This window comes from Opisthocomus hoazin, chromosome 17 (assembly GCF_030867145.1).
Source record: "Opisthocomus hoazin isolate bOpiHoa1 chromosome 17, bOpiHoa1.hap1, whole genome shotgun sequence".
NCBI classification, from domain to species: domain Eukaryota; kingdom Metazoa; phylum Chordata; class Aves; order Opisthocomiformes; family Opisthocomidae; genus Opisthocomus; species Opisthocomus hoazin.
In genome coordinates this window covers 3,507,743-3,529,365 of record NC_134430.1, presented here as the reverse complement: position 1 = coordinate 3,529,365, position 21,623 = coordinate 3,507,743, and the positions used below count along the sequence as shown (strand labels likewise).

At 46.2% G+C, this 21,623-nt stretch overlaps 1 protein-coding gene across 1 annotated transcript; it reads left to right on the top strand.

Moving 5' to 3' along the window:
- The first annotated feature begins 14,306 nt into the window (after positions 1 to 14,306).
- Positions 14,307 to 19,483, top strand: IFNLR1 (interferon lambda receptor 1). The gene is made up of 7 exons (XM_075437952.1): positions 14,307 to 14,435; positions 15,134 to 15,257; positions 15,513 to 15,691; positions 16,107 to 16,249; positions 16,773 to 16,929; positions 17,450 to 17,577; positions 17,794 to 19,483. The coding sequence occupies exons 1-7, from the start codon at positions 14,348 to 14,350 to the stop codon at positions 18,634 to 18,636; spliced, it is 1,662 nt and encodes a 553-aa protein (XP_075294067.1). The 5' UTR covers positions 14,307 to 14,347; the 3' UTR covers positions 18,637 to 19,483.
- Positions 19,484 to 21,623: the final 2,140 nt, after the last annotated feature.

The window sequence follows — 21,623 nt, the reverse complement described above, 5'->3', positions numbered from 1 at the left end:
TCTTTGTGTGATGGCACAGCCCAAACTGGAGCTCGCAGGCTGTGGCAGTGTCCACCCAGGTGGAGGTTCACCACCATCCCCCTGCCCCAGAGGGAGAGAGGTTTCCTCCCCGTGCCTGAAGAAAGCCAGAAGAACCATCAGGGTGAAACGGATTTTAATCCCTGTTGAGAAAATGCAATGGTAAAAGTAGTCTGCTCAGCATGTGCTCATTGCAGAACCCACGCAGGCGCTCAGGGCGGGTCTGTTTGTCTCTTCAGGGCCACAGAAACCAACAAACAGCAGTGGGGAGAGGAGTTACCGCCATATCCTCATCACACCCACGCTCTCATGAGTGGCCTTCTTTCTGCCTAATGAAGTGAGGATTAATTAGAGGAGGCAAAGGGCTTCTACAGACAGCATTGTCAAGCGCTGCTTATTGCTGTTTGTTGATTCAGCTAGGCATTTTGTAATCCCTCACATTGTTTTGCAGTGACTGCGGGAAACAGGTGAAAAAGACACTTCGCTTTACCAAGTTCAAGGCACCTATGCAGACTCTTTAGAAATGAAGGCTGATGCCGGATAGTACTGAGCAATAGCAAACATGTAATCAAGTACTCAAATACTCCCGTTCCTCTCCAGAAGATAGCTAAACTATAACACCTAGGATGGGAAACAATAAAAAAATTGGTTTTCTATTTTTTTCAAAAAGAGGGGGAGAATTTAAAGGGAATTTGTCTTTGGCACTTAATTCTTTTAAACAAAAAGTTATTTTCCCTTAAAATTTTCTTACTGACACACTGTTTATATAATGGGGAAAATAGTGTTCAGGGAGGGTGTGGTGACTTGCCCAAAAACAGAGCGGGGAGGAAAACCCAACGGTGTTTGCTTTACTCCTTGACCACACAGAATATAGTACACCTAGAGCTTAACTCTTCTTTGTCCTTTGCAATGTCCAGGCTTCTGTACCCATAAAAACAGAGCGTGTAACGTTACTAGCCCTTAAGTAATGGTCAGCGTCCATGCTGCCTTGCTGTGCCAATGCTTCAACACGTAAGGCATCAGCAAGCCAGTCCTTGCTGTTCCCCTGCTTTCCATACAATTCTGCTTTGGGCTGGGCTGTAAACTAATACAGAAAAGGGTCTTCTAAACTTTTCCCTGCAGAACCACTTAGTAAAGGACAAAGTTACTCTCCCAGGGCTGAAACAACTCTTATCTCCCTGGCCAACCCACCGGGATGTTAGCAGTCACTCTCCTGTCATGTAACTCAAGTCTGGAGAGTATGAACAAACATTAGCAGGTTTAAACCGCCACATTTCTGTATTTGGGCTAAGCAGAGCTCAGGGCAGAGATCCAATGTTGTCTTTGTTTGTACAAACCTAACATAAAAAATAATTAAAGCACTGAGTCCTCATTTTTCCCCTTAGCTCCTTTCAAGAAAGGTTAGAACTTCACCCATGCACTAAAAATTTGAGGCCCCTTTAAAAACTCCCCCTGGATTATATTTGCTCTTGCTCAGCAGGATAGATGACACATTAGATTTCATCTCATTTTCTCAAGACGTGACATTTTTGTTGGCTCATGTAAGGGGAAGATATCTCATGCCTTTCTGAAGATCTTCGCATGCATGAGCACACCACAGAGCAGACAAAGCCTTTGCCCTTCCCAAGAGAGATATTTTGAAGAGGGATGTGCTATGAGGGGGACACAAGGCTTCCTAAGCAGTGCCCATCATGAAGAGAGAGCAATCATGGTGGTAAGGGCAGAAGTTCTGGCCCATTCACTACAAGATCCCATGGGACCTCCATTGAAAACAAGAGCAAGGTGTGAGTAGCAGTGTCCTGTCCTGCAGGAACAGCCTCTGGGGTGGCTAGGGTGCCGGTAGCTCAGGACTTCAGGTGGGAACGACCAGAAGACTGGTTAGCGGGTTGTGCTCCTTTCCTTTTCCTCATTTTTCACCCCACAGCTCGCTGGTGCCAGGGAATACATGTAGCGTAATGCATGCTGCTATGGCTTGGGGACTGGGCAGTGTGAGGCATGGGCACAGCTGGTGGCAGCAGTACCTGCGTGCTGATACCGTCAGCTGGGACACAGCCTGTTCCTAAAGGACAAGTCCAGGAAACCCCTGCCTGCCCTAAGGAACCAGGAAGATGACTTCCATTCATGAAGGATGCAACAACAGCTCCTGCACGCCTTCAAACAGGCTGAGCAAGACTCCTCCTGAACTATTGCTCCACTCTCTTCACTGGACATAGAGGCCAGAGGAACCATCCCTTTACTTTCACGGTGAAGGAAGATTTGCTGTTTTGAGGTATTTCCTAATGGTCATGCCAATAGCCTCCTCCGCTCATTGCTTCCTCACTCCTCTCCAGAGTAGCTGAAGGCTATGAAAAACGCTGGAGGTCTAGTAGAGTCCTTTCAGATTGATGCTGAAACTCCTAGAGCTTGTCTACATGGCAAAAATTCAAGGAAATCCGTTTGAGTTCATGAATGGTAATAACTTAAGATAGCTCAGTAAAATGGCAGTGAGCTGTCACATAGATGCTCCAGTTCAGAACCAGACAGAAATACCTGAGTCAGTTAACCTGAACTCACTTTCAATTAAATTACCATAAATCCAAAGAAGGCCCCTTTAATTCTAATTGAGCCTGTATGGACCATTCTAACTCTAACTGAATCTAGTGGTGCTTAAGTAGCTCAATTCAAATTCACACTTCTAAAACACTGCCAAAAAAAAGCTTGAAAACACCGTGGGAGTATAATACTAAATGTTCTCAAACAAGGAAACACACAAAAGTAGTGCAAAATAAGTATATATATATTTAAAATGTCATGCTTTTTCTGAGTTAGTATATTAAACTAGAGATGTCATCTAACAATGTCTTGCTCTCTACGGATTCTGTCGCTGCCTTGTGCCTTGCTCCAGGCCCTACTCCGAGTCCTCTGGCTGACTCACTGGGCCACCGCAGGAGCCGTGTCACTGAGCTGCGGTCTCTGCTGCTGACCTGGCCACGCAGCGGTGCCTGCAGCGCAGAGCAAAGCAGGAGCAGAGCTGGGCAAATCGGCTGAGAGATGAGAGAAGCCACAAACAGAGCTACACACTTACTAATGAAAGCAAAGGGCTTGCAGAGCAAAATGACCACATTAGACCTACTAACAGTTGTTTCTTCCAGATTTAATGAGCTTGCTACAGAGGAGGTGTGCTGGGAAGGAGGGTCACTAGTCAGGGTAGGTCAGACCAGTGGCATCCAGGAAAGAGGACAGGAGTTTAGCCCTTCTCAGGGAGGTGAGTGAGCAGCAGTTTGAGCTCTCAGAGCTGCAGTGCTACGCCACGTGCTTGTTGCCACCATCACTCTCACTCATTTATTAGCAATGCCAGTGAATGTGAGAGCTCTGCCACGCTGCCTATGGTATACATCCCACCCAAGCTGGTTTTAATCTTAAGAAACAAGAGGCAAGAGGGAAGACAAACCGTGCTTAGAAAGGGTATGCCTCTTGCTCGAAGTCATACAAGAGATCCACGAGCAGAACTCGGATCAAACCTGAGACTGATGCCCTTTCCTCTAGACCAGGCTGCCTCTTTCTTGCGTTCATGGGATAAACAGCTCCGTTTCTTTGCTCTCAGTGCACTTCATCTGCTCTGTCATAACCGTCCTAGGACTTCACTGGACTGAAGTTAATGCCTATACTGGTTTTCCTCAAGCCTGGTTATAAAGATTACGTGTTACCACACCTGCCTCACCAGGTAGTTAAACACTAGACACAGCCTGCACCATTCTGAACAGAAAAATCTGTACAAGAAACATACATTTTTAATGCAAACACATTCCTAACAGCACAAAGGCACCTGGTGAAGACATTTCCTCATTGCTGGGTGCATGTGCCCAACTGCCATTAGCACTAAACAGAAATAACAAGAGCCTGGGAAGACCCATCTTCTTAGGTGGAGGCTTATCATAGTGCCAGGTCCTCAGAGGAGACTTTAGGGTGATTCTCAGGGATTAAGTCCTCCCATTTCAAATCACTGACACTTGACATTTCCAGTTCAGCTGCAAACTTGTAAAATCACAGAAGAAAGTGAAACCAGGCCACATTCGTACCAAAAGAACCAGAAACATGTGCAAGTCCCCTCTCAGCCTTGGCAATGCCCATGCTCAGTTAACTGAACTCTCGAGCAATTTTTTGTCTCTGACCATTCCCAAATTGATTTCTTACAACATCAGAACTGACTACTGACTTTCAACTTATCTGATAGAGTTAAAAGAAAACACCCTGGCAATGCCACTGCATCACAAGAGAGGCTTTGATCATCTGGAACTGCCAACGCACCTTGAAGCGTGTTAAACACATAGACTTGGCTGATTGCATCTGCCTGTTTCCATTAAATGTACCTGCAAGGGAGCCACCCGCTGAGCAGGGGCAGGATGAGGGAGAAATGACCTGGGTTTTGGGTTACTGGATACTCCTTGAGGCTTTTCATCGGAGGAACTTTCAGCACTTTGTGTTTAGCATGTCACCCACCTCGGGTAAGCAAAGGAGAGGTGAAAATGCATTTCTGAATAAGCTTTCGGCAAGAACTGACCTTTCCACTGTGGTTATGAATGGAGAAACCTTCCAGCAGTAAAATCCTTCAACAGTTCTCCCGGGCTTTGGGTGCTCACGTAAACCCAGTGGCTGAGGTTCAACTCCCTGGACAGCAGGTGCTACCAGTTCATGCTGGTGATCCAGAATGCCACGCTGGACACTGCTATACTGGGGATTTATCCCTCCCACTCCCTGCATAAGTCTCCCTGTGTACAAAGGCCCTCCCAGTTGAAAACAGCTCTGACGCTGCTTGGCTCAAGAGCCAGAGCACAGATTTTAGACCCAGCTTTAAAAGACTCAGATGAGGGGAGCAGATAGAGACAAATGCTGGAGTAGGAGACACACTGCTGAGGAAATGCTGTGGCACTTCAACACAAGCTCTGTGCAGAGATCTCAGAAAATGCCTTTTTGGTAAAAAAAATGTAACCCATTTCCATCAGCCTTTTATTTCTTGCTAATAGTTCAGGACTCTTCCCAGTTATCCTCTGCAGCATGAAACACAAAGGCCACCTCATCCCCTGCCCTCTGGGAATGGGACTCTGGCTTTGTAGGTTATCTGGGGTGGGTGGGGGAGGAAGTAGGGGAGAAGAACAATGGGGTGCTGTGCAGATGATTCGCATTAATTTTGGAAGGAGTTATAAAAAGTAAGCTTTAAAGTCTATCCTAAATATAAGGATTCAGCTGATTGAGAACTCATCTGCTTCTATCTCTTGGGTAATCGTGAATACACTTCTGCTGTGTCACTTCAAAGGCGCAGCACAGCTGGGAGGGTTTTCATCAAAGCTTCTGCATGTCTGGGGGAGGTTTTCCCCCCCATGAATATACATCACTGGAGGCTCCTTTTCCCAGCTTTTCCCATGCCTCTCTCTGATTGATCCTCATTTCATTCAGATGAGCTCTTCCTCTCTGGATGGCTAAAGGGCAAGAGACAGCTCTCTCCAAAGCTTTCCCACTCGCCTGGATGCCTCTCCGAAGATTTTCCTCTCATCAGAGTGGGGGAGGGAGGGAGTTGTTCAGACAAGAGATTGAGCCTTTAAATTAAATTCTTGTCATCTGAGGGCTGGGCCTGATAGTAGCGGGGGTGGGAAGCATATTCTCCCAGTATCGGGACTCTGGCCAGATCCTCATCTGGTGTAAATGTGTGCCAGTGGACTGATCTCAGCAGTCATGTCATCAAAACTACAAGCCTTAAAACACTCCCCTCTGCAAGGCAGCCGGTTGCTGGGTGAAACCAGCATCATCCTCTGTGTGTCTGCCCTGCGGAGTACGTGAGCTCCACAGACTAGGAACTCTAGCTGAAATTGCTCAATTCCCCTCTTTTTCAGTGGGGAGGGAGGGCTGGGCAGCTGGGTGGAATTTCAAACACTCAGCCACCTTCAGCCAGGTTGGGATTTCACAAGAGCCCAGACCCTGTGTGCACCCAGCACGTGCAAAGTGCTGGTGGAGATCTGGGCCCCTCTCCTGATCTCAGATGGGAGCTCAGCCCTCCTGGAAATTCTGGGCCCAGTGCCACTTGGTTACAGCACGTCTCCTGGCTGGTGGCCAGATCAGAGGAGTCTGAACCTCATCTTAGCTCTTCTACCCTCCACCCTCTAATTGTGTACTCCCTAGGGCCAAAATGACCCCAGCACTCGTCAGGTCAGGACACTGCTGAAGAAACTGATGTGCACTGTCTTATACCACTGGCAAGGTTGGCGATGTGTTACCGTTGATGATCTTTTAAAAAAAATGTTATGAATCCCCTGTGCAGTGACCCATGGAAAAGTGACAGCATTGGAGATTATAAATGTCTGCTTGCACAGTGAGATCTTCCTCCACTCCTGAGAGAATCCTCAGCAGATGGACACCTGCTCTGAGAGCAGGAGAGCTGCACAGCCACCACCCATCACCCACCAGCAAGTTTCACAACCTTGTGTCCTTACAGCCTCCTATGCATCCTATCCCAGCTCAGAGCCCTGTAAACCCACACCTTGGACCACTACCGGGGAGATCAAACCAGGTCCCCAAGGACGTGTCATCCTCATGGGGACCTTTCCAACACCATAACGTCTCTTGGCACTTATAAATCTTGTCCTCCACGCTCAGTTCCAGGCTGTAACCCTTCCCTCCACAGCAAGAGTCCCTCTGGAGAGGCATTCAAATCTGGGTCAGTTGTGCTGGTGCTGCATGTGACTGGGACATTTCTTCCCCCCAGACAGTGATGGGATTTTCCCGCACCAGTCCCTTGAATGGATAATTGGATCTTGAATAGTTTATCACTTCTTTCACTGGGGTGTGTGGCTGGATTTACTTTGACACAAGCCCCTTTCTGAATTGCAAGTTGGCAACAATGAAAGGGAGAAGTCTTTAATTAGTTATCTGGCTAATTAACTTTTACTGCACTGTATAGCTTTGGCATCCAAATACTGCAATGCAAAACACTGCAAACATTCAAACAAAAACTACCCACCCCACCAGGAAGCTGCTGTCACTGGGGGCTGCAGGGGAACAGCATCTCACAGCCTTGGCCAAGGTCGTGGAAATCCACCTCTCACTGCGCTGTGCTCCCTGGCCTCCCTGCACATCCACTCCTGCGGATAACTCACCTTCTGATGATGATGTTCACATTACAGATACAGAACATACATGGCTTCCCCATGTTGTACATGGCTTCCCCATGTCATGCTCCTCCTTCCTAGCATGTGCACTCATTCTACCATTGGGTGAAATACACACAAGATAAAATTTATTTCCTGCTCGGAAGGGGTATGTAGAGATCCCTGCATCCCCCTGCCACGTAGGGGAGAGTTTCACAGTCAGGACCAGTGTACTGGCATCCCTCCGTCCTGAGCCAAGAGACAAACCCCTCGCATCAGGCAGGGTGATGCCATATCACACACTAAGGGAATGCTCTCAAAGAGGGATAAGCTCTGAAGCCTGTGGGATGACCCCCAAGAGCACAGTTTGGCTCAGAGAGTACAACAGACAGGTTGCTAGAATTAAGTCACTCTCTCTGTTGGAACATGCAGGGTCCCCACTGCTTTTCCCACGCTGATCGGTGAGAGCTAGGGGTTTCGGGAGGCACGGTGCCCCCAGGACGTTCCCGTGTTGTTATATCTGCACCTTGTGGGCTAGCACATGTTTTACTCTGTGTGCACTGGAGTTTCGCCGTTACTGCATGTCCAGGCAAGCTCCCTAACTGCTTTCAGCATGAATAAAAAGGCACTGTAAAGGGGAAGGGACAGGTTTCAGGAAAAGTGAGAGAAGCAGCATAAAACGGGCCATCAGCTTGAGTCCACTGCCTAATCAGTCCCATCCCACACGTCTGCCCTGCTGCGCAGAGAGGCACAGACGGAAGGGAGACGAGTCTGGTCCCAGGCTGGGATCCAAACTAAGTCTACTTTGTTGTAGTTTGGACTTCAGCTAAGATCTATTTAACTGCTGTATTTAATTTGTTTGTGGTAGAAAAGGATTCCACTTGCTGGCAGCCCAACTCAACCAAGTAAAATCAGGGGCGATACTTTGCCCCCTTCCTGTACTCGTCCATGCAGAATCCGGGGAATCAGCTGAACTGCCAGCTGACAGGATCGGTGCCTTTGCTCAAGAGGCAAGTTGCTGCCTTTGACGTTACGCAGCCAGCTGCCCAGGGAGGGTTGCTACAGGAGGATTTCAGTAAAGCAGCACTGTGTTTGCACACCACAGAGTTGCACACAAAAAGCAGGTCACAGCAAAGGTAAAAATGAAGTCAGCTCGGAGCTGCAGCATGAGTAACCACTGCTACACAAGCGGGCAAGGCCCTCTCAGCATCCTGTAAACACGCACATAAGAGACTCTTCTCCACATTTGTTTGCTGTGAGCAAGTAAACCTGATGGAGGGAATGATTTCACTCTGTGAGCACAGGGCTTGTGCCTTGTTCAGTAGGGGCTTCACTTTGCTGAGAAAAAAAAAATCTCTGCAGATTTGCACTTGCTGAACGATAAAGCGGCAAGGGATGGTGCAGGAAGGATGGATGAGATCACTGATTCAGGGGAGGAGATGAGGCGAAGGTTGTCCCCTCCTGGTACAGACATGCATGCTACCAGCTCTCCCTGAGCCAGAGGAACTAAATCTAGAAAGATGGAGATGCCTGCGAAGCTCCCATTTTTCCCCCCAGCAATGGCCCATCCAGTGTGAGCTCCTGTCTTCTCCCAGGGCAGGCAGGCAGCTGCGCAGCCCCGCTCCATCAGCGTCGCAGGGGCATCCAGTCTGCCTGACTGCAATGCTAACGGTAATGAGGCTTACAAGGGAGGAGAGTCCTCTGACCTGTGACTACACGCTGCTTGTGCAGGCCTGACACAGCTGTGAAACGCTACGCTCTCCTTAGGCAGCTCCTAAAGCCGTGTCTAAACACCCTTAATACCCGTCAGAGTAATGAAACTATGACACAGGTACAATCCTTCAAACAAAGGCTGACCTAGAGGGTCCAGGTGTCTTTACAGGATTACTGTATTCTCCTTACCATGCAGGAGGAGGCTATTAAACGCAGACACCCTTTAAATCATGACCCTTGTATCAGGAACTGAATCAGCTACAGGCAAAGCCCTAAGTTCCTCTAAAAACCCTGCCCCAGTAGAAAAAATAAAGGACATGAAATGATTCATAGCACTTGTATGGGGAACATTTTATGTTTTTGTTTTTGCTTTTGCTTTTCATTTAAAATCATTTCAGACTCAGTTCGAAAAACAAATCAAGCCCATTCTCTTCTCTTCCTCCTGGTGACAGGTTGCCCAGATGCCTGTCTGGGTCAAGGGGACAGTGCTGCATTTTATTTTACCATCTGGAATCGCCCAGCCCTGCAGATTTTTTAACCTCTTCATTCCCAACAGCATTTTGTTCTTTGATTGTCCCATCTTTTCCCCATTTTTGCTTTCCTAAACATTCCAAAATAATTTTCATCAAATCTAAACACTCAGCAGCCTGTATGTCAGGCTAGTTTCTAAGCACAAAGAGTAAAATATTTCCCCTCCCGAGCTGGAGCAGATCAAGTACCCCCAGTTCCAGGTCAGAGCTAAGCCTTCAGCAAAAAGATTTTCCAGGGATAGGAAAGAAGGTTCAAGTTCACACAACTAGTTCACTAAAGCCAGGATCAGGCTCGCTGCTAGAGCTCCTTGGTGTTTACAGTCTCAGGCTGTCACTTTGATATATCTGCTCCTCTCAGAGTATGTGCCTTGTACCCTGCTGCCAAAGCCACAGCTGCAGCCACTCGCAGGGGCGGTGGCTGTTTCCACAGTCCGCGTTCCTGGATGGCACGAATGCCTTTGCCATAAAACTCGTCCTACAGACCTACAAAAGCCAGGGAGAAAGAAGGGAGAGCTGGGCAGAAGATCTGCCAAAGATGAGCGTTGTCTGAGGGAGAGTGATGCTGCACCTCAGGTCCAAACTTGTCCTCTCGGTGTGAGAAATTCAGGACAGGGGAGGAAGTTTCCAAAATTGGTGACTTTTGAGTTGTTTGAAAATTTTCTGCCCCTCCCCTAAGTGTAGGTTTCCTTGAAAAACCTCCACAAAACTTACACGTGGTTTCCAGGGAAAACTTTGGAACCTGGTGAAGTCTAACTTTCAATTTCAGATTACGTTTTTTGTTTAGTTTGGGGCTAATAGAATATTTTCTCTTCAGACACTACCATGCTCATTCACTTTTCTGAACAGGTGGTGAAAAATGTTGAAGGAAAAATGCCTCTCCTGCCCTCGGGTTTTATTTGCCCAGCTCTGAAGACAGGCCCATACTGCACACTTTTGCCACCACAGTTACATCAGCTCCACCACCTCCAGAAATAAAGACATTAAGCCAAGAAAAGCAATCTCGCACTGGTGAAGATTGCACCTCCGCAAGAAAGCTCTGCAGGCAGCTTCCTAAGCCAAAGACGTGACTTCCCGACTGCCAGGCCTTGGGTTCGCGCCTCTGAACTGCTATGGGGAAGTCACCAATTTTTTCTGTGCCTCAGTCCCCACCTGCACAACACCTGTGTACACATCCGTCTCGAGAGGGATACAGGGCTACGTTCTGGAGAAAGGACGAGGAATGCTACACGGAGTGTGGGCTGCCTTGTGAGGCGTGAGCACATGTACAGCACCGAGCGCAGGGGCGGCAAGCTCAGCTGTGGGAGCACTACAGATCGCAGGTGCTGCCAGAACTGTCTGCAGCATCACGCCCTTAGCGAAGCAGAGAAGTTAATTAAATAGCAGGAAAGGAAAAGACCATTTAAAGAGCTGAGTCTGAATGACTAAAAGTCTTAGTCACTCATTTACCAAGATCTTAGGCAAAAAACTCCTTTTAAAATAATTTTTATCTGGATCACGTTCCTTTAAGAAATTTCTCAAATCATCCAGCAGGAACTACTGGGAAATGTCAGCCTCATTGCCTGACACTTTCTGCACCCAGCATGTTTGTGACAACTGCCACCTCCTCTCTCTGCTTGCAATGTTCCTTAGGCTGAGTAATCTCACCTAGCACAGGACTAAGAGAGCTGCTAGAGAAGAATGATTTTTGTCCTGCAGATAATCAAAAATTTTCTTCCCAAAAAACGTTAAATTGAAACTTTCCAGTGTTTCAATAAAATCCTTCTCCTAATATGTCTTCTTGTTTCATTCAGGAAGAAAAAGCCTTCACATTTCAGAAAGAAATAAAAATCAGCTGCGGAAGGCTCCAGGTGGAGGCTATTTCAGAAGGCTATTTCACATTTTAAGAAATACTGAAAACGTTCAGCCAGCCCTTCACGCAATATGGTACTGATAGAAATGTAAGAGCACATCGGAAATGTTAAGCATGCTGCACTTATGGATCAGTGGTTTGGTTTCCCATGGTGCCATTTGTACTACAAATGCTCTGCTGAATTTTTTCATATGTGGGTTTTTTCTCAACAGGATCAGTTATCCTCCCAAGCTCACAGAACGCAGCACACACAGTTCTGCCAGAACAACAACACGGGTGGGATAAGAGCAAAAGGAGGAAGCTGGAATGACAGTACTTTATGCTGCCTGTTGCCTCCAAAAGCTTCATAAAATCAAACCCCAGCCCAAACTGTGCCTTCCTCCCAAGATTAAGCCTATATTTCCCGCAATGCCCCTCCTCAAGAAAGGAAGCTCTCAGTCAGTCTGACTCAGGAAAGGTTGCAGGGTTTGCCCTCGTGGTCTGAATCATCTGTTGCATGCAGAGAGGCAAGAGGTGGGAAACCGAGAGAGTCCCCCAAGCATCATCGGTATTACAGCAGTATGCAAAGACCCACCTCCAGATGAGGCATTGCACTAAGCAACAACAACCCCATCCCAAAGCATTTATGTTTCATATGAGTAAAACAGCAGCAGAATGTAGGCACAGCAGCATGACTTGCCCAATGATGAAGAGCGGTACCAAGCCCAGCCCTCTGCAGCAGCAGGCATCCCTGCCTGCAATCATCAAGTCATCACAGGCCCGAAGACCCCACAGCAGGCTCCCAGCACGCCAACGGGTGCAGCGGTGCTTCCCACCCTTCGCACACGGCTCATGAGTCTTGCTCCTGCTGGCACCGGATCCGTTGCCTGCCTGGGCACCTAAGGCCAGTCAGACAGGAGAGCCAAACTCCGTTGTGTACAACGCAAACTCAGCGCCTGCCATTAGAGGATGCTGTTGAAAATCCTCGTGTAGGCCACTGTACAGGAGGGTGTTGGGCAATGCAGAGGGCGGAAGGAGTTTGAGTGAAGCTTGCCAAGTTTTCAAACAGGTCTAGATGAGAGCTTGGAGGAACAAATGTGTTTTGTGTGATAGGCAGCGACACCTCGTGGCACAGCATCCCCCCCAGCCCTCCCAGTTTGCTGCCAACTTTACACTTGTTCACTTGTTTTGTTTTTCTGGGACACGTTCTCAGTCATGCTAAAATCAGGGGGTGTTTTGCCACAGAGTCCGGTGGAGCCCAGATTTCAGGGCAGATGTTTCACAGGAAATAACGATGATGATGAGATTCACCTCTTGCAAACGCTTACTACAGAACACATGTCATCTTTAAGAGAAGCTGCCTGAGGGCTCTTAGCAAGCCCTTGATGAGACTGGCGCTCGAATTGCTTCCTATTTCATTCAGGCTGCTACAGGAAGCCTAAGAGCCGTGTGTTGGTACTAGCTGTGCAGCTTTGATGCTAAGGGGGAAGAGACCTAGGACCCTCCAGCTGTTTAGCTTTGGTTTTTTCGATATAAAAGATTATAGTTCTTTTTGCATGAGAAAGAGAAACTTCATAGAACTTAAACAGAGGTAGCAAAACAGCCAAGGAACAAGAAAAGTAATGATAACAGAAGCCCGTGGTATGAAGAAACGGAGATTTCTGGAGGAAGTTGTGACTGCAGAAACTCGTAACTGTGTCTCCTCCTACGGGCTGAATCGTACCATGTTCAGGGAAATGAGACATCCGACACCTTCCTGGTAAGCATACAGGCTTTTGGGACTATACATCCAGCTCCATCAGCTCTTCTCCCCCTTAGTACCCAGAACCTGACCTTCACATGTAGAGCCATGGGCTGTCTGCCGGGCTTGGTGAGTTCTCCATCTGGAGAAGACCCAGCAAAGCCCCTTTTCTCTATGCCGCTGTTATCTTCTGTATATAACTTCATTGACCCATTTCCTTTCATCATGGCCCAGGCTTGGAGATGACTGATGGGAAGAGCAGGACAGTAGACGTGCCAACCAAGCAACACGACTGATCGCGCTGTTTCTCCCCCTTCTCCCTCTGTGCACAGGACGCAATGGCACAGCTATTCCAAGCACATACGCCTGGGCACGCTGTGCTTGTAGTGTAGCTCACAGCTGAACCAGGATGTTTCCTACTGTGTTTCTGATACAGGCCAAACAGAACTGCTGGCTCCGTGACTTTTTGCTTTAGGAAGACATGTGAAGCTATAACATACAGCGGCAGCTTGGGAACTGAGCTTTACCCCAGGAGTTTAAAGGTACCGCATGCTGAAAACACAAACACCTCAAGAGTTTCATACCTGTGAACGCCAAGGCCAGCAGCCAACGTGCTCATCGATTAGGCAGTGCAGGGGCCAAGAACAATCCGTGTGTTGGCACAGACCTGGCAACTGGTCCTGATCTTGACTGATATTTCTGGGTTGATGACAAATAATGACAAGTGGTAACTAAGGCATAAGAAAATTGCAGCACTGGCATCTAGCAAAGCCACAGGATTTATCAGAAGGCTCCACGTCCTTTCATTCGCCCTCACTCTAGATGGGGCAGATCCCTGTCCCATTTCTGCACTTCCCCCATCTGTAAAGTGGAGCAATTCCCTAACTTCTGAAAAACATTCTTCACCTGGTAACACAAATTAAAAGAAAATCCTTGGTCTCTTGTAGACACAAGGCTATCAGAATATCACATACTACTGACTGATTACTGGTTTTTATTATTGCTAGGTTATTATCAGATATCTCATGTAGTAAAACCTTATTTGATTTCTATTAATATTTCACAGCCACATAGGTAAACTCCAGAGGTCAATTTTTTAACGAGGTGCCTCACAAGTTAAGGCTTGCACTGTTTTACTGCTTTCCTTTTGCCCGTAGCCTGTGACAGAGAACAGCTATGTTACACTGGAGGGCGTAGTACTGCAATCTTTACAACACTTTTCTGTCATCAAAAGCACTCTCACATCTGCTCCTTTCCTGGTTCAACGTGCAGTGCTATATTTGGGCCGTACCCGGAAGCGAGACTGCGTGTGCGCAGTTCATTAACTGCATGCTTCTCCGTAATTCGTACAACTTGATACAAGAGAACAACATGATGAAGAGGTAGCAAGAAAAGAAATATGCTACAAGTGGAAAAGTTCTCCTTCAGCATGTCTATCTGGAGAGTCAGAGTCCTGACGGCACTGTGCTTCCTGCAGCAGACTAGAGGTACAGTACAGCTGTCTGTTACTTTTCATTTTGCTATGCCACGTGGCTTTGCTTGTAGGAGGAAAGACAAGTTTTAAGCAGTTTAAATGGGAATTATTCACATAAAGTGAAATATTCCACTGTACAGAAATGGCAATTTAAAATCTGTCTCTAGAATGTGTCTCGCTGAGGGCTAGCGATACATCTGTTCTGGTACGTATGTACATACATATCTACCGGAAACAGTAAGCACCAGGAAAGTACAAGTGGCAAGCCGGTGTGCTGCGTCTTGCTGCATTCACGGGAAGGTCTGCCTTTGAAGAACTGGGACTGAATGAGCAGCGTGAGCCAGCTGGGCCTGCCACATCCAGGGGCCAGGAGGTGGGAGTGCAAGGGAGGAGGGTTGGAGTTTGTGGGGTTGTACATCAGGTCACAGCGAAATCCAGTGAGACCACGGGGGAAGCCACTCAAAACTATAGAACAGGATGGTTCAGGAAAATGTAGGTCCTAATTTGAAAAGCTGTCCAGATGAAGATGTTTTGTAAGAGCTGAGGAAAGCATGACTACATCGCAGACACACTCGCTTCCATAGCCAATTTCCAGTCTTCAATGAACCGAGCTGCTCTGCTGCAAATTTCAAAACCATGGTCAAATCCAGGTGATATTTCCTATCCCCGAAGATATTTTAAATCACTCACATAATTTTCCCTTTCAATCAGGTCATGTTCAGCTTCCCGCTCCTCAAAATGTTACACTGCTGTCACAGGATTTTGACATGATTTTGACATGGACTCCAGGAGAAGGCTCTCCACCAGATGTGACATACACTGTGAGGTATGAAAGGTAAGCGCTTACAAAGGATGTCTGATTGAAAGTATGGCACAGGGCAAACATCTGTGCATCTATATTAATCATTGCCTTTATGATCAGTGGCCTGGCTGCCTCTTTGCACCAAAACCAATCTTTACCCTGCTGGAGAGTACTCCAAACTCTGAGCAAGATTCGGTACCCATCCTCCAAAACACTTCCTTCTCTTGCTCTATAAATTATAACAAAACAGCATCTTTAATATTATGGTATGCTTGTTTCTTCTTTTAGCCAGGAACGCATGGACAAATGGATAAAGGTTCCTCACTGCAAAAATATTCACAGAACCTTTTGCAATCTGACTTGTGTGCTTCCAAAATTTGTTAAAGTCCGGGCTCGAGTAAAAGCTGTTTCTGGGCGATTCACGTCGCCATGGGTAGAGTCGCACTTCAAGCAATACTATTTGGATGGTGAGTGTCTGTTACGTTACAGCCTGAATGAAAGAACATCCCAACAACAGTATTGGGCATGAGCAAATGAGTAGACCACACACCACAGAAGGAGAAACAGTGACAACCAGCTTTATGAATGATAGAGGTTTGTGTGAGCACAAACAACAATGAGCCATGATAATGTGAAAATAGATTTTGCAGCAAGTGTCAGAATTTGTTCATCAATGATCTAGGTGAACAAACTGGCTTCAAGCTTTCCACATACCTGCGGGGGTACACTAGATCAAAAAGAGCTATTCCTTTGCTTTCCTCCTTCCTTCACGTCTATCACAAGATAACAGTTAGAAGAGTAGATGAGTCACAGAAAAGCATTACTTCTGTGAAGCTAAGACACAAGCAAGCACTATTCTTATGTCTGGTCACTCAATTACAGTGGAACTGGCTCCTCCTGTGCTAAATGTGAACGTCAAGGAGAACTTAATCCATGTGAATGCCTCCTTCCCTTTGGCCACCTGTGTGGAGCATTTATCTTGGATGTATGACTTGAACCTTTGGGAAGCTGGATCTGAACACAAGGTCAGTAAAAGTGGCACTTCTTAGATGAAATGGAGGAATGATGCCCTGCTTGAATTGAAATGGCTTCAAATTTCTGGGCAGGGAGGGACTGCATCCAGGGCCTGGAGAAAATGAAATGGCCAAACCAGAGTCAAACCAAAGCCAGAGAACAAAAGTAGATGTGTGCGTGTGCATCCTTATTTTATTGGTAGTTCCCTATTTTTATCAGGAAGAGGTGATGGGGAGACTACACTTTAGTCAGTACAATAGGGCAATATCTGAGGTTTGAAACAACTAGTTCAGGTACTGCTAAGAGCGTGCCGTGGCAGAACAGAGCACAGCATCAGCTGGAATTCCCACCCTAGAATCCATAAGCCCTAGGAGAGACGCTTGCTACAAACAGCACGAAAGACATGACGTGCCTGTCCATGCACCTTCCCACCACTGGAGCCACGCAAAATAACGAACTAAAAAGGTAGAGAAACACCACCCAATAATGAAAGAATCATCTTTCCAACCCTCTGTTCTTTATGTTTCTAAGCAGAAGCAGTACGAAGGTATGTTTAGGAAGAAGACAGTGACTATCGATACCACCGCACTTAGAGGCAACTACTGTTTAAGTGCCAGATCATCCTTCCAAAGCATTGACTTCAAGCACAGCGAATTCTCCCAACCAGTGTGTGTGCTATTAAACCACAAAGGTATGGCCCTGCGGAGAAAAGGATGTGGTGAGACTCAAATGGTATTAGGGCAAGTCAAATATTTCCACCAGAATTAGCTATTTGACAACAAAAAAGTGCTTCCTGTTAAATGGACTGGTTGGATTTTCTAGTGAGAGGTTCCTGCTTTCTGTAGAAATATTTTCATTAAAAAAATCCAACCCTGAAATATTTTCTGAAAATCCTGAAATAATGTACTTGATTTATGCTCAAAATGAAATCTGGGGAATGTTCAAATTTATACTGAAAAATACGTGAATAAAGCCTCATTTTTTACCTGCTCCAAGTAAGGCACTGGCTGATATCAATATTCATTTGTGGCTGTGACTCTGACTTAGAGTCTGATCTTAAGCAAGTCTGTTATCCTTTCTCTCCATTTGTAAAATAAGGATCTTGAGCCTAACATTTCCTAGATTGCTGAAAGAAAAGCTGAGTATAAGAGCCCATTATTACTATAAAATATACCACCAGCAAGAGATTATTTTGTCTTTTTCTTTTTCAGCAGTGGAATGGAAGTTCCCATTTTCTGCCACGATCCCTGTGTTTGTCCTCCTTGTCTTTCTGACAAGTGCCTTCATCATCTGCTTGCTGAAACAAGATGCTATGCGAAAGGAGATGCCTCGTGCTTTGGTATGGCCCAATGCTGGGGTCCCCTCCTGACTCAAAGTCTTGCTGATTTTCAGAGGGTAACCGGGGAGGAGTGGGGGAGTTCTGTGCTTCTCAGTTTTGCTTGCGTAAGTCCCCTTATAGGTAAGCTTTCATTTTGGCATGTCCTATATCCCAACTTTTCTTTAAAAAGCATCACTAACTGACTGATCTGTGTGTCTTGTTTCTTTTTGCTGGTAGGATTTATCTCAATTAAAAGCTGCTGGACCAGCTTTTCACTGTGAGCCTAGTGAAAAGGAATTCTTCAGGGACTATCTTACCTGCACAGAGAAGCCAATGTCACAAAGGAAGACAAATAAAACCTCAGCAAGAAACAAGCCACCATGGATGGCTTCTTTCTTATCATCATCATCAACAGAAGAGGAGGAGGAGGAGGAAGAGGAAGAAGACAGCAGCACTTTCATCCCATACACTGAAATGCCTCAGTTTCCAAAGAGACATCTGAACTGTCAATCACCCAGAACAGCTCAGGGGAAAACTGGCTTGGACTCCGGATCTGGAAGTCTCTCTGTGGATAGTGAATCTGTGCTTGACCTAAGTGCCTTGGGTTTCTCATTCTTCCCAATGAGAAAGAATGAGGTCGACACCTCAGGATCTCAAGGAAATGAGAAGGCATCCCTTTCTTACAGTTCCTCTCTGGGAACAATATCCCTCACTGATGTGAGATTCCCAGGTCCCCGGGAACATGGACAGCATGAGACAAACAGGGATGAAGGCCTGGAAATGACTCCTCTTCAAACACCGATGGAGGAGATTTGTGCCAAATTTCCAGCCAATGAGCACTACCTGCAGAGGAAGGCTCATCATTTCACCAAGTGTTACCAGAAACCAAAAGCTGACCTGCACGCCCAGATCGGTGAGGTATCACAGCTCAGCAAGGATCCCAGCACTGAGTTGCTCATTTCCTTTCAGACATTACAGGTGGCAGAAGACGAAGGTATTGCAAGTGACTGTGACAGCGATAATTTTACCGAAGGGACACCTCCCGCAGCCACGGTGCTAAGTGACACATTTGAAACTTAAAATATGGGGGAAAAGTATGATCACAAGTTTAAATTCAAAGGCTACGAGCACACACATTACATGGGAAGGAGCTAGAGTACCCTAGCAGTTCTGTGGCGTGCCTGGAAAACATCAGAGAGCTCCAGATACCCGGGCAAGGATACCTAAACAAGAACAAGGACAAATAACTGATATTGGTGCTTTTTGTATTTATTCACCTGGACAGAGTTTTTTCTACCGATGTCTGGCCTATCAAGGCATATGGCTTTAGGGACACAAAAGGTGCATTTTTACTGCTAAGTAACTAATGTACGTTCACCATCCCTCTGTACAAGTACAGCTGTGATAAGGTGTAAAGGCTGTGGTATGAGGCACACTATTTGAACCCAGCCGGGGTGAGGCATGCAGTGACACCTCATGTGGGTATCACACAGCAAACACACAGTGCCTTGTGTTCACCTGAGACCTCAGAGCAAGGTGACTTTTACATGTGAATTATGAAAGGCAAAATACCTCTGAGACAGCAAAACCACGACCCGGACCTGTGTCAAACCATCAGCTGGGTTCTGAAAAGACAGTGTGATGTGCCTGCATTGTGATTTTGAGCCAGGATGAACTGTTAATGTTACATTTGCTTCTTTGTACCAGCAAAACTGCACCCCTGCTTGACTGGAAGTACCATACAGAGACATTTAACAACCTTTGTTTTTGCAGCATGAAAAGATCTTTACCTCAACCTACAGAGATCACTTTCTGTGTTTCAACAGCATGAAGTCAAAGTGATAAATGTGCAGCATGTTTATTTATTATTTTTTTATATACGTATATACTTACTGAAGCTGAAATTTCCCCTGCTGTGCAGAATGTCTGAGAGCTGCTTTATGCAGAAGCAATAATATTTTGATATATAACTCCATGTATGTGTGTGTTTATGCTTCCCAGAACTACAAAGGGTGGCTGCAGCTCATCCCAAAAAACACTATGTTTTAAAACATGACCCCATCACAGGCTTCCTAGTGCTTTGATCTGAGGAGAATCCTGCGAGAATTCCCAGCCAGGTCTCTCTCCAGGTCACTGAAAGACCAGGGCTGTGACCATCTCTCTGAGCAAAGAATCAAATCAGAAGTTCACCAGCAAAAGACACAGGAGAGACAAGGCCTCCCTTGACTGACCAATACTGACCTTTTCAGTGTATTTTTAATTCGTGCTCCTCGCATCTCACAGAAACATACTCTCACATTTTATTCCTGTAAAAGGACATGCAGAAAAGCAAAGCGTTAAAAGAAAGAGGGAGACACACAACAGCCATTCTCTGCATTCAGAATTGTCGCAGATGAGGGAAGGGTGTTGATGGAGGGTATTAAAGCTGACATCTTCAGAGAATCAGGAGAACAATATTAGAAAGAGACAGGGGGTGATAGGAGAGGTTGGGAACTGCTTTGAAAGAGGAAAGCAAGATGTACTAATTAAGGTCCTGAAGCGAAGTAAAAAGGGGAGGTGGGAGAAAAAATTCCTTTTCTATTTCGAGTATTTTTCTTTTTTTTCTTACTTGTCCTCCACAAAGTGTCCTTAGTTACATCCTGCATTGTAATGTTCATTCCTGTTCATTTAGAAATATCTAGATCATGCAAATATAATCACCACCTATTCTCTTGTGCAATCAAAGAGAAACCCCCAGGCTTTGAGTTACAGGAAGCTCAGAAGTTGTGTAACCTCTACAAAAATATGTTGACATGTCACAGCTCTGCAGATAGGGCCTGGGATCAGTTCTTTGTCTTGTCCAGGTTTTCTCAGGATGGAAGCAGAGGTAAAGGCTGCAGGTCAGGTGAGCTGTGCTGATGGAGGCAGCATCCCACTCCTCCATGTTTGCTTTCACCAGGGCTTGAGACCTGCTTTCCACTGCAAAAGGGTCAGGGACAGCCAGAGCACAGTGTTCCCTCTTCCAGAGCAACTGGTCCATACCTTCACATCTTACTTAACAGTTGTAGCTGTATAAAGAGAAAAGCAGCTCTTTGCGCTCACTGGAAGAGGTATGATCCCGTCAACCAAAAAACCTGGACATTGCTCATCTACTGGATAAACGCAAGAGCTGGAATCAAATCTCCTGGATCAGCAGTCACTCGGCTTCATGCAGTCCTCATAGAGTGGGGCTCTAAAGCCTGAGTCCTGCAGCAGCTCAGAGGAGATAACCACCTCGGTCTTTTTGGCCTTAATCTACTATCTTCACAAATTGCTGGCATGCAACATTTTTCTCCTCTTTCCCCAGCTGTGCCAAGTCATAAGCAGAGTTCCATGGAAAATCTGTGTTACGAACCTCTCAGTCTGTTTTTGACTTTAGGAACTAACTTCTGACAGGCTCAGGCTCTACAGTTTGGAAGTTGAAAGCCAAATGTTTAATTTTAAACTTGGAACCAGACTTTTGGAGATCTTCAGGTACCTAAATATTCAGAGAGGTGTTTCCTGGGCTATTAAAAAGGTAACATCTCTCTAGAAATAAGGGCAGAAATAAAGTTTTAAATTACACTCTCAGAACTAAAGTCTCAGGTGCACTACAATTTCCCTCACCTCTGCCCTATGATGGGTCATCACACAGCAAAAGCACAAGGTAGTCACGAGGGAAGAAAAAACAATGGAAATACCTTAGGAAGCTATTCAGGAAACACCCTAACAAAGAGTTGTACTTAATTAGACATAGGCCATACTGGTGGATAGGTGTGTCTTGTTTGATAAACCTCTGAGGCGTCTGCATTTGTCCAAGTGAGATGAGAAAGACAAAATGACAGCTATGCATCAGTAGCATGGTTTGAAGCATACAGCCCCGTTCATGTCGAAGCAAGGCAGGGAATAGAAACAACTTCAGGAACAGAAAATCCATGAGATGAAGAGGTAAGCAGAAGGGGTAGTGATTTCTATCACATCTGGCCACAAGAATAGGATACTGAAAGTAGTGTGCTTTCAGCTTCAGAAGCACAGGTGGCTTGTATTTTGATTTTGCAGGTGTGATGTTG

Coding starts and splice junctions, on each gene's coding strand:
- IFNLR1 (XM_075437952.1), top strand. CDS start 14,348: ATGCTACAAGTGGAAAAGTTCTCCTTCAGCATGTCTATCTGGAGAGTC. Junction 14,436..15,133: donor CTTCCTGCAGCAGACTAGAG/GTACAGTACAGC, acceptor CCTTTCAATCAG/GTCATGTTCAGCTTCCCGCT. Junction 16,930..17,449: donor TGTGCTATTAAACCACAAAG/GTATGGCCCTGC, acceptor TTTCTTTTTCAG/CAGTGGAATGGAAGTTCCCA.